The sequence below is a fragment of the Urocitellus parryii genome, chromosome 8 (genome assembly GCF_045843805.1).
Source record: "Urocitellus parryii isolate mUroPar1 chromosome 8, mUroPar1.hap1, whole genome shotgun sequence".
In the NCBI taxonomy this organism is placed as follows: Eukaryota; Metazoa; Chordata; class Mammalia; order Rodentia; family Sciuridae; genus Urocitellus; species Urocitellus parryii.
The window spans coordinates 132,154,330-132,168,278 of NC_135538.1; the positions used below are offsets into that span (position 1 = coordinate 132,154,330).

General features: G+C 35.8%; 1 protein-coding gene across 1 annotated transcript in view; it reads right to left on the bottom strand.

Annotated features, from left to right (window-relative positions):
* Gmds (GDP-mannose 4,6-dehydratase) overlaps nt 1-13,949 on the bottom strand; it is a 632,956-nt gene that overhangs the window by 499,422 nt on the left and 119,585 nt on the right. The window contains exons 2-4 of the mRNA XM_026398920.2: nt 11,058-11,102; nt 3,589-3,676; nt 1,393-1,502 (exon numbers count right to left, since the gene is read on the bottom strand). Coding sequence (XP_026254705.1) covers nt 1,393-1,502; nt 3,589-3,676; nt 11,058-11,102 — 243 coding nt within the window. The remainder of the gene's footprint in view (nt 1-1,392; nt 1,503-3,588; nt 3,677-11,057; nt 11,103-13,949) is intronic.

A 13,949-nucleotide genomic window follows, 5' to 3' on the forward strand; every position in this document is an offset into this window, starting at 1 on the left:
CTTTCCAAATACCAAATTTTAAACCTAGACATCAAACAGAATCATTACATATTAAGAAAGGGAAAAGCACCTGGAGGTGGAGCATGCAGGTAGAGTGTGGGCTAGCACTAGGGATAAAAAAGGAAAGGGAAATTTTTTTTTCCTAAACAGCATGGATCAGAAGTTAAAAGGTATCTTTATGATGGATATGTGGTCATTTTTCAATTTTTCTTACAGAAAAAATTATTATGAGGATTGACAACCAAATTTTTAATCTCTTATCAACTGCAATGTTTTATGAGATTCAGTTCATACCTTCATCTTAAACTAGAAGAGCTACAGGAAATAGGCATATAGCCTTCTTTCTTTGAAAAGCTGAGGACATGGAGAAACTTCAAAAGATGTTAAATACTTCCCAAAATAAAATTGCTGAAATTGTTCATTAAATAGCAAAAAATGCTGGTAGATTTTTCTGGACCTTCTTTTTTTTTTTGCAGGGAGTGAAGTTTAAAATTAAAAGTCATTTGCTTTTATTTTTAAGCTTCACTAACTATGCTAATTAAATAAGTTTCATTAAATAGAACTCACATCATCCTGGGTTCAAATTTCACTCACCAAAGGAATAGTAGGACACAAATACAACACCCTAAATGAAGCAGATGGTGAGAAGTCTGGGGGACGCTTCTCTGGTTTACAGTGATTGGCTCCAGAAAGAACAAAAAAGAAGAAGGTAGAACAACAAAGAATTTGAGTAGACATTAGCTGTGTCACACTGAGGAAGAAGAGGCTAAAAGGCTTTCTTCCAATGATTTTTACCACCTACCATAAAAAAGTTAACTCAGCTAATTTTAACATATAATTGAGATTCAAAAAATATTCTTAACCAGTTATAGTAGTCACTAATAAAAATTAAAGTTAAGGTTTTACTGAGTTAAATCTTCCAAAATTTTAACAAAATTTTATTCAAAATGTGGTCTGAAATGGCAGTTAACAAACCTTGCCGGGGTCATGACTACTGGGAAAAACAAAATAAATGAATATTGCCATTTGAATGTTAGCAGTAAGATTATATTATGCTGTTCAGTAATAGAAAACATACCTTCGAAAACCTCTATTTCCCTTAGGGTCAATAACCAAATTAACATGGATGGTTAAATTTGAAGACTAGGACAGGTGGATTATTAAGTTAAGAAGCAACAGACAGGGGCTGCAGTTGTAGCTCAGTGGTAGGTGGAGTGCTCAGCGAGGACATATGATGCACTGGGTTTGATCCTCAGGGAGGGAGGGAGGGAGGGAAGGAAGGAAGGATGGATTAGGGAAAAAGAAAAATAAAGTAGAAGCATCAGACAAATGTAAAACATAGACCACCACAGGAACACAGCTAGAGAGAAAATGATAATGAAAATGGCTTACTTTGACATGGCTCTGGGCTCCCAGGTTGTAAATCTCTGTAGGCTTCACTTCATTGATAATCTTCACGAGGCAGGTACTATCAGTAAGATCTCCATAGTGCAACTTCATGTCTTTAGAATTCAAAAACCGACCATTAGATAAAAGAAAACAATAAAAGCTCAACTTTTGAAAATATCAGACTTGAAATGCATGCACTTACAATGTCTGTAAACCAGGGTCAGAATGGAAATGTTGTCCTGGAGCAGCAGAATATAGTTATCATCTTTAAAGAACTTATGGGGTAAGAATGTAGCTCAGTGATAGAGTACTTGCCTAGCATTCACAGTACTGGGTTTTGTCTCCAGCATCATAAAAATAAACAAAGGATGAACCTACACAGTAGAAAGATATTTACATATATTTCCTATATCTATGAAGGATTTATAGGGATAAAATCAGATGAACTTTTTAAAACATTACTATACAATAACAGATGTTAAACAATTAATATATCTTAGAACTCCAAGCAGTTGGAAGATGTGTTATGTAAGAGTGATTTTTCAGGCAAATAAAATTTTGTAAGAATGTATATACATTCTAAGCACATCTATAACATACTGATGATAGTAACAATAGCTCATATTTGTCATGTTTATTCATATACTTTCATCTACTGATTTATAAATACATTATAAACATCAAACCTTAAGCTATCTACGAAAAGTCTGACACTATAACATAACTGTGATTAGGACAACTAGCCTATTCCAACTCCTACATCTAAGTTGATCCTTATACTGACTTCATTAGTGTAAGAATTTAAAATGTATAGATGGGTAATTTGATCATTTCATTATTTTTACAAAATATTGATCTCTCTACCTGTGTTCCTGTGGTGGTCCATGTTTAACATTTGTCTATTGCTGCTTCTTTTTTTTCCCCCTGTAATACCTTTATTTTGTTTGTTTGTTTGTTAATTTTGGTGCTCAGGATCAAACCTACTGCATTTCTAATCAGAAAACTCAAAATTTGAAATGCTCTAAATCTGAAATGATTTTAAGTGCTGACAGGATGCCACAAGTATAAAATTCCACATCATGAAACTTGGTTTAATACACAAAATTATTTAAAATATTGTATAAAATTACCTTTGTCTGCGTTTAGCAGACATATGTGAAACAAATAAATTCTGTTTAAAGACTTGGGTCTTATCCTCAAATTATATCATTATGTATATGCAAGTATTCCAAAAACTGAAAAAATTCAAAACCCAAATCTTCTGGTCCTAAGCATTTGGGAAAAGGGATATTCAATATACCTGTAATAATTTTCAAGAAGAACGTACTCAGCAATAAGGTGAAAAGTCTTTTCTGTGGACAAACTGGATCACCTTTTTGATGATTACTACCTGAAAAAGTAACCCAATCTTCCAAATATTCAAGACTTGGAGGTAAATACAAAATCATTGATCATTTATAAATTGACTGTATCACCCTTGCTAGCTAGAAAAACTGACTGAATAATGCAGGCTGAATTTGGAGTTAGAGCTCTGTGTTCTAGTCCCACTCTGTCTTCTTGGTAGTGTTTGACCTTGATAAAATCACCTCTGTCTCCATTTCCTCATGTACAAAATAGTCTCTCTAACAACTTGTGGAGTTGCTATAAAGAACAAGTAAGAAAACACTGTAATTGTGCTGTGTAAACCATGCAGCTACAACACAGGCAAATTTACTAACAATGACAACAAAAAAAGCTATAAATCTTAACAATAATCGGTAAAGCAATTTAAATATAGTTTTAATTGCCACAAGGTTTTGAATCTATCTTCACAAATTATTTTAAAAATTAATTAAAATGTCTACACATTGTTTAACTTGAGTAAACTGACCACATATAAAAAGCAAAAGAGTGTTCTTTCTATGTAGAACTACTCTTTATTTGCAGGGACAGGGACAACCTGGAGAGGGGTGATCAATTGGATAGGTCTCTCTGAGCCACCTATCCAATTTCCCTCGAACAGTCAAACCCAGATGATACAATGGCCTACGGCAGCAAGCAACAAGGAAGGTTTTCAGCACATGCTGGTCATATTCAATACAGTAATACATGGGCAAACAATTATGACTAGATGGACTCTGAGAAAAATGACATTTGACAACATCTTCTCTGAAGATAGGAAGTTTATAGACAAAGGTTTTAGAAAAGAAAATGACTTACTTCCTTCAATATGAGCCTGGGGGTTCTTATATAGATGTTCAATTCGACCTGTATTGAATGAACTGGATCGCCGTACAATTCCATGGACCTGAATTTTAAGTATGAAAAAAAAAAGTAAATTACAAGTGTGTAATGAGAATTAATAAACAACTCAGAAGTTCTTTTGCTAATATTTGGCTTTATGAAAAATATAACTATTTCTTCTAAACATTATTTTTAAACTATTAAAAACAGTTATGGTGCTTATTTTCTCTCGAACTACTGCCCAACAGCTACTAGCACCCTACCTCCACCTTTCTCCAGTGTTTTTACTGCCAATCTCAACAAAAGTAATTAGATAATTATGTGACTTCATGCTTAGTTATAGATACTCAAATGTCTCCTTTTCTAAACACATATATTTGCTGCCCTACTGCTGAAAAAAAAAAAAATGTCTCTTCAATTTGAAACTGAAGACAGACCACATGAGGCTACATCTGTAAAACAGCTTTGTGGCCTATTTAACAGGGCATGGGGACTCCACATCTTTCCAATGTCCTCAGAGCATTGCATGCTGCATCTATTTTGAGTGTGTGCGCGCAAACGTGTGTATATAAATAAAGTTTTTTTCTGTGGAAAAGTCAGAAAGCTAAGTTGGACAGGTTAGGAATAAGATTCACACACTACAGGATTTAATAAGATATGAAGAAAACCCAAATGAAGCAAGGAATTTTTAAAAATTATCTTGATTTATCCATGATCAGCATGAGGGGATAAAGTTGCTGGAACAGGAATGCATACCTGTCTGATACTGAAGAAAAGACTATTTGTGTCTAATACATAACAGAAATTGTTTCAGACCTGGTCCCACTTCCTTCTTGTGTCAGGACTGCACCCTTTGTGATGCCAATGCTAACACAAGTTTATGTCACCAGCTGCCCAAGTTCCAGTTCCACTGGTGGCAGTTTTAATCCTTGACTTATTTTAGAAGTGTTCCTTCTAAGGTTGGGTAGGTTCATTGCAGCTGAATACACTTCTATATTTTTAACTCAATCGTTTTCTGTCTATTTCAAACCAAAATTAATCCTTGGCATGACTCAAGTATTCCAAATGCAAGGAGGAAATTATAAGCACATAAGACTTTCTTTCAAATAGAAAGAAATGTCATCGTCATTTTACATGGCATACATGAGAAATGACTTCTGCAAAGGATGCAACACACCCACAATTAATAATTCTGTTAGTTAGCTGTATTACCCAAGAGGAAAGCACTCATCAACACTATTTTCCAAAAGAATAAAACCTAAGAAAACTTGGTAAATATGTAAATATTTTAGTAGGGGTATACTGCATTCTTGGTTGACTTTTTAGGAGACAAACATTAAAATCTTAGAAATGGTGAGATTTGGTTATGCATAGCCATGTCTTAATTTAGAAGTATAAGAATATATAAATATTAAGTTTAGAATTTATTCTACTTTCATGGGCTCCAATTGTTCAGGTTGTTACTTAATTGTTAAATTGAGCTTCTCTACAAAATTAATAAATTTGTTTAACAAAAAGCAACTTCACATACTTATACATAAGAAATCTGATGTTTAACACCAAAGTTATTTCTGAAATATACCAATACAGATGTCAGTGCTTTGTTTTATTTGATGGAGAGGAATGTATACATTCTAAAAATACATAATTTAACTTTGATAATGATGATAATAATAATATAGGGTATCTTGATTGATGAATTCTGAGGAAGTGACATATTCATCATGTGTAAGCATAAAAGACTTTGAAAAAATATTAAACAATCTTTATGGATTCAATGTGAAAAGCAAACAACTATACAAAGTCATAGCAAATCAGTAACACAGGACCTTAATGTCACACTTACAATGAAAAGCATTAAGCACTATTTCTTTTTTTTCCTCTAATGAAAAAAAAAAGTGTTTTAATTTCCCCTCACTCCCAACTGTCGGTATGTATATACAGAGAAAGAGACTTACCAAATGCTTAATCCATGACAGCAGGTATTATTCTAAGAACTAATGAAAGTTGAGTCTGTCTACTTCTAAGACAGGTGAAATACAAACACTAAGACAAGCCAAAATGTGTGCAAACTGTGTAATCTGGTTAAGAATTAAGAATTTGAGATTAACAGCTTCTCTTTATAGAAAGGATGTAGGGCTTTTTGTTTGTTTGTTTTTGTAAGGGTTTAGAAAGAGATGAGGGTTACGAAATCAAACTGAAAAGATAAATGAATTAAGTGACTTTATATGAACTTAACCAGAATTATTATTAAATTATAGTAATTCAAAACTAAATTCTGAAAAACTATAAAGTCTTAAATGGATATAGGTATTGTGGCAAACAAATATGTCATAGTTAACTAGGTGATGAAAGGGGAAATTTTAAGTTTTCTTCATATCAGAACAAAGTTATTTTGACTTCAAAATCTAGAGTCAGATTAGGCACTATGACAGAGAAATGCTTCATTATTTATTCATTATGATCAGGAACATGAAGAATCGTTATCACTAAATGCCAATTCTTTAATGTCTATATTTCTCTTGGAGGCATGGAATACCTTGCGGGATAATTAATGTCACTCAGCCTTTGAAAAGTATGTAAATACATATTTATATTTAGGTAATATAAACAGTTAACATTTACATGACAGTGACCATGGGACAGACACTGTCTTTTATAGATTAAAAAAAAAAACAATCACTCAATATTGAAACAACCAAGCTAATATTATTTCCATTTCTCAGATGAGGACACTGCCTGAGATCACACAGCTAGTAAGTAGTGACAGTTAAAGGGTTAACTGGGCCAATCTTGAAGATGCCCAAGGTAGTTTTAAATAAAGTCCATAAAAAGCTTGACTTCTTTCAAATAATGTATAAAGGCTTCTGGGATAATCAATAAGCCAGGGGAAAAAATATTTCAAGAATTCTCACTGATCAAGAAAGGAAGTGTAGGAGATCCACACTCGAACATATAATCTCCCCAAAGAAAACAATTGGATAATTCTTGTATCCCATTTCTTTTCTATTTTTATACTCTACCTCAGAGGAGGTGGTTATAGTTACTTTCCTGGGAATGAAACCCATAATGTACCTATTTTTTAATTTTAAATTCTGAGGTGCTGTGTTGTTGTTGTTGTGGTTGCCAAGTTATTTAATATAGATTTTTCTTATATTCCTGGGTAAATGTTAGCTTTTATAAAGTTCAACTTAGTCTTTTATTTCTCTGATTCTTCTCGGTGCAAACCAGGCAAAAGCATATGTTGTTGGCAGTTTGTTGTCAGCTTATCTGCTAACAATGGTGCTGAGAAGGTATTTGAAACTAGAATGTACTTCCATAAAACATTTCACTTCTGTCAATCCCCCCCCCCTCGCTGATGATGGGGAAGAATGCATGCAACTCTGGCATCCAAGGCAAGAGAACATGCCTGCCTTTCATTAATGCTAATTTGTGAAGTAGACTAAAGGAGCCCACTATACCATCTCTGTCCACTGGCTTGTCAGCATCAGACACTATCTTTCATTCCTGTCACAATGACCCCCTTGCATCTCACAGAATTGCAAGGGCTAAGTGTTGTTCAAATGCTCTTATACCTAATCTTCACAACCATGTCAGGAGATAGGTATACTCATCATTCCCATTTACAGACAAGGAAACAAAGTCTTAGAGGGGCTGATTGACTTGCTCAAGGCCACAGAGCCAACAAGTGGCAGAAGAGGGATTAAGACACAGGACATACAGTTCTAAGCCATGGTGGGCTGGGCTGCTTGTTCACCTTCCTTGTTCTATGCTGGTCCACAGGGTAAAAAAAGAATGACCCCCTGCACTTCAGCAAGGCACAGAATAAAGTCCATAATGAATTCACAGGATAATTTTCCACAAAATCTTGACAATTCTTTATTTTTCTCATCATGGGAGAACACCTCCACATATTAGCAAAGAATTAACAAGTGTTAGATCATTCTCTTTAAGTGTTCTTACTGTTTAATTCTTAGTAAAATTCAAGAAACAGCAATAAAAACTGTAATTCTCACTGTCTTTTCTCAGTGAGAAATGGACTGTAATTAAAGCAGTACACCCAGCCTTCCATATCCATAGGCTCTGCATTCATGAATTCAATCAACTACAGACAGAAAATTATTTTTTTAATTGTGTCTATATTGAACATGTCCAGACATCTTTCCTTATCAGTATTCCCTAAACAATACAGTATATAACAATTTTTGACACAGCATTTATATTGTGTTAGGTAATCTCCAGATGATTTAAAATATTAATATTTAAAAATACTAATATTTAAAAATACTAATATTTAAAATATTAGAGAGGAGATATACAGGTTCTCTGCATATCTATGCCATTTTCTAGAAGGAACTTGAGCATCTTCAGATTTTGGTATGGGGAGGGTGTCTGGAACAAATCTCCTATAGATACCAAGGGATGACTATACTTTACTTTTTCACTTTTTAACAGTTCTCTCAGAACATGATCAGATTAATAGATTTCAGTGACCACATTAAGCTTGTATGATCATACAAGGAATTAACCACTACTAATCAATCTGTTAATCTAATCCATTCCTTTTCAAGTCATCCACAGATGTCTGGTTTTGCTTTAAGATTAGTTAAGCTTTTTGTATTTAAAAAAAAAAAGGAAAGAATGAATGAAAGAAAATAGGGAAAAAGTAAAGGAGCATAGTTAACTGTGCTGTGCTAGTTCTGCATACCCTGTCTATGCCACCCCGTCATTACTACCCCACAGACCTGATTGCTCCTCTACCAGCCACCTTCATAATACCAGGCTGACCTTCTACTGCTAGCCAGTATGCCTTGTGTTTTCTAAGAACAACTCGATCTCAGCATCAAGCCTCTTCACAGTGTTTATTTGTTTGTGGCTTGTACTTTGCTACCCCAAACTAGGCTGTTTCCAGTTATTCCTAAGTTTAGTGATATTCCTGATACAAAAAACAGATTTGAAATAGCTCAGAGAAAAAAACCCCCACAAATCTGGAATATGTTAAGTCATCTATGATTAAACAGTCACCACATCTCATTTGAACCTTTACTCACAGTAGGTCCTCCACATGTAGTTCACGGTTGCCACAACTGGGGACAAGATAGAAAGGACAATTTCCAAACTTTTGAACCAGGCTTTGGTATCTTAATGGGACCTCTCGCTGAGAACCCACTGAGAAAGTTTGGGAACCATGGAGTTAAAAGTCTGTACTCATCTAAAATTGCCAGAGTTGACCCTCAAGGGTTCAGATGTGAACAAATGTGTCCCCCTCTCATCATACTGCACACAATCTACTAATTCTATTTCTGCTTCTGGTCAAGAACTACAGCTGATAATTCTCAAAATTTTCCAATGTAGCAAATGTGAAAAATCACTCTAACATTCACTTTGATCTACACACAAAAAGATAAAGCCTACGACACCATCTGATTCTTCTCAATAGCTTATTCTCCAAGTATATCAATCTCTGAAAGTTCTCAACAGCAGCCTACTGAAACAGAATACAATGCAGATAAACACCCTTTATTCCAACCATCCTTACAGAGTTCACATACTCCCTATACTATGTGGAAAACTTGTTTCTACTTATACTTTGTGGCTCAATACCTTCCCCCTATATTGTCAATCATGTTTTCTTCTATCAATTATGGATCTCACTCCTAAGTGTCTCCTTTCTGGTCAATTATTATTTCTGTGATAAATTCCTCCCAAATAACCATGAATTGCCAAGTGGGCTTTCTATCATCTCTATAAGAATCTAATCTGCACTTATAATTTCATTGCCAATGAAAAAAATATATTTGCACTCACCAAGCTGCCCCAGGTTCTCTGAGTGTTTCCAAACCTCTCATCCTAGTTAACTTCTGAAATTGACTGGTTCCTTAACAAGTCACCTGAATAGAGCTTTGCCTCTGCATGCCACTCTCCTTCATAGTCTTCGGCAGTAGCACTAACTGCACCACCATGCACTGGTCCTTCAGCCTGAGAATGGGCCCTGCCACTAATCAACCATTATCACAGCACACAGCCATACTCCCTTGTCCTCAGGACTGGATATGGACACTGCCTATAGCCAACTACTTCATTTCTAGTCCCAGTCAGTCCTCATGACAACTTTAACAAAGACCTTAATACCCATGAAGCTACAGAATCTCTCCTGGCATACCACCTCCTTCTGCAATAATGCAATAACTACTTCTCTGCTAGCTCCTTCCCCTATTTCACTTGTGCCTCAACCACAGTACTGGCCACCAAACACCTCCCAGTAGGTCTTCCACAGAAGAAACACAGTACTATGGCTATCTCTCCTTTTAATGTTTATTAAAGCATAGATTAATCTGAATTGATAATATAGCCTTTTCCTAGAAACAACTCTTTGAACTATGAATGATCTATTCTAAAACTCTGCTCAGTAGAACATATATTTATAATTTCGATTATTATAGCAGTCTATTCATATGGGTATATACGTACACATGTATTTTCATAATTACACTTGACTTATTTTGATGTTGCAAGATGTAGAACTATTAGGCAAGAATACAGAAGGTGGTCAACACACCTGCTATGAATTCTTAAGGTCTAGAAGTCACGGCTCTCAAAAAAGTTTCTGAGTTATAGTAAGAAAATTAATTTTCTTTTCTTCAAACCCTATCTATTGGCATTTAGATGCTCGATTCCATGCTGTTGTTTTTTTCCATTGTCTCCAACTACACATTTTTACACAATGTCCTTACAACTGGAATAAAAATACAATGCAAAGCCATCAATACAAACGTTCCCAAAGCAGGTTAGAGCATATGGGCAATAGTGTGTGGGTATTTATTCTCTGCATAGCATGAACTTACACATACATATATATCTGAAAAAAAGTCTTTGAAAAGTAAGATATACACACTGAATCACATCAAATTTCATACAAAAACCTAGGTTTCTTTTAAGGAAAGAATAAAATGTTGAAGGCAAAGAAGAAAAAAAACAATGATGAAGCAGCAATGGCAGCAGCAAACCTGAAAGTTTCAGCTTTCATAAAATATATGGCTGCCTACTAAGAAAGCAAAAACCTTCAGGTGTAAATTTCTCATTCAAGCTTGCCAAAGATCAGCTTGGCTTTTATTGCTCCGTGTAATTTCCGATTTAGGTGACTTCACTGTGAGTGGGACTTTTTATACAACACATTACATCATAAATTAGTGCTCATAATGTTACAGCTTGGGCTTAAGAAGGCTGAAGCTTTATCAGAGATGTGTGGAGCTGCTGAGCCACCAGTGCTCACCAGCAGATAAAGAGCACAATGAGCTGGCAAGATCACAGGCCAGCAGCACAGTCTTCCCCAGATTCTGATTTGTTATCAGTTTCCGTGGAAAATCAGGAGGATGCAGCAGAGGAAACGTGAGGCCCCGGTGTCTGAGCAAACCCACCATCCGCTAACCCCCTGAGTCACTCACCTCGTAGCCTTTCTCCAGCAAGAACTCAGCCAAATATGAACCATCCTGGAAAGAGAAGAAAAAATGAGAAGTGTCAGACCTATGGTAGCTAGAATTAAAAAAAAAAAAAAAAAAATGGCCTACACTAAGAATAAAAAAAAAAAATGGCCTACACTAAGAATTTTGAGAAAAGCATTTAAGAGGTTTCTTGAACTAAAATAGAGGATCATGGCAACCAAAATAAAACAATACCAATAAAGACAATAAACACCATATAGCATTCTACTATTCCTAGGGAATTTTCCCAGACAGTAATCCATTTGCACTCCATAAAAGACAAAGGAAGAAACTGAAACCCAGAGGAAGTAGTTAACATGAAGAGAGAAAATGCAGACCTATAGAATCACATGGACTTGGGTTTACATTTTGCTACTCACAAGCCATATGAAATATGCAAATGTGTGCAATGTAAAATGCCTTGTGATAAACTCCTTCCAGATAACTGTGATTTGCCTTGGTGCTATGGGAACATAAAGCAGGAATATGACAAATTGAAGGGAGGTACCAAAAAGGAATCACTGGAGAAGGGTTCAGATGGAGACAAAGGAGGCTTGAAGAGGAAAGGGCAGGGAAGAGGAGGCAGAGAACATGCAGTGTAGGCATTACTGAAAAAGAGACTACTCAATACAGTGGAAAAGCCAGCAGGGCAGTGGAGGGAAGTTAGCACCTTTAGGGAAGCCTTCCAGGCCTTGGAGGGAAGTTGGCTGCTAATCCCAAGGGCTCTGGGAAGTCATTGATGAGTTTAAGGGATTTTAGGGGTGTGTGTGTGTGTGTGTTGTGGGGCAGGAGGGGGGTGTAGATGTGACCAGATCTGTATTAACACAGTACATGTATGCTCCCACACACACATGAACTTTCAAAAAGGGGAGGATATTAGCTTTTCACAAATAAGTGCTTCATTTGTATTAATTTTCAGTCATGTAGTTAATCCCTACCTCAATACCTATCTCATGAAAGTGTTTGACTAAATACTGAGATTCTCAATTGGATTCTAATAATTCTTTCAAAAATTTCGAAGCAGGGTCTCTGTTTAAAATATTTCGTGTACCACTTTCAGGGAAAGAAAGTACAAAAGATAACTAATTAAACTAGTAAGAGGTCAAAAGCTGGGAAATCACCATTCAAGAGACACTTTAAAAGTCACATTTTAAATAGGGATCTTCTAACACTCCAGTCAGAATGGCAGCTATTATGAAGACAAACAACAATAATTGTTGGCAGGGATGTGGGGAAAAAGGCACCCTCATACATTTCTGGTGGGACTGCAAATTGGTGCAGCCAATATGGGAAACAGCATGGAGATTCCTTGGAAAACTGGGAATGGAACCACCATTTGACCCAGCCTATCCCTCTCCTTGGTCTATATCCAAAGGACTTAAAAACAACATACTATAGGGACACAGCCACATCAATGTTTATAGCAGCACAATTCACAATAGCTAAACTGTGAAAGCAAACTAGATGCCCTTCAGTAGTTGAATGGATTAAAAAAATGTGGCATATATACAAAATGGAATATTACTCAGCAATAAAAGAGAATACAATCATGACATTTGTGGGTAAATGGATGGAGCTGGAGAAGATAATGCTAAGTAAAGTTAGCCAATCCCCAAAAAAACAAATGCCAAATGTTTTCTCTGATATAAGGAGGCTGACTTATAGTGGGGTAGGGAGGGAGAGCATGGGAGAAATACACGAACTCTAGATATGTCAGAGAGGTGGGAGAAGAAGGGAGGGGGCAGGGGGTTAGCAATGATGGTGGAATGTGATGGACATCATTATCCAAAGTACATGTATGAAGACATGAATTGGTATGAACATACTTTATACACAGAGATATGAAAAATTGTGCTCTATATGCGTAATAAGAATTGTAATGCATTCTGCTGCCATGTATTTAAAAAGTAAAATCAATTTTAAAATGTCACATTTTGTAATCAATCCTGTAATTGCTCTTCTTTTTTTAGCCCCAGTATGGAGTCCCATCTTCCCACCCAGACTTAACAAAAATGGGACACCGTAACTACTGGGAATTTGTGAACTCTAAAGTAGTTGGGGATGTTTGAAGTTTCTTGGGTATCTTCAGTTTTTAAAAGCTTAAAATATCCCTTTCAGCTTCAAAAGTTCCTACCAGATATCCAGGAAAAAGAAAAATAATGCAAACCTTATGATTATCATGACTTGACCTAAAGCTGGAACTGGAGCTACCCTATGGGTCCTGGAAATGGCAGGGCTGCCAAGGAAGTGTATACAACATTAATGTAGAAGTCCTACATAAATTCAGGCAGAATGACAAGGCAAGGCATACAAGGGGCACATTTTGTGGTACATTAAAACCTCCAGCAGATATTTTTCAGACTTCTTGACATAAATATTCTGGTTTACGGACTCACGTGGAGAAGAAAAGAAAGAGTTTGTGCTTTTCATCCCAATATTACCATGTGCATGGTTTTTACATGCTCAATACGTTAACTAAATCAGTCCATAACCTGTCCAATTCAGGCCAGGACAAGCCAGGTTGGCCTACACTACCATCACAAATGTTAAATCAATCAATGACAAAATACAGTAGTAGAAAAATATTTACAAGAAGAATTAACAATATGGCAATAGGATAAAAAGGCCTAGGAGTATAAAGCTTTGTTGTTGTTGTGTTGTTTTGAAGACAACACGTTCCATGTACCAAAATTCTCTTGAAATAACAAGTGAAAATGCTGTGTGTCCTACCATAGTTGCATAGGATGTTTTTTTTTTTTTTTTTTTTTTTAAAAAAAAGGCAGAGGTACAGGGGATGGGGGTGGGGGGAAGCTGTGATTATTTAGAAAGCTGATGTGAAACAGACCTGACCAGCAC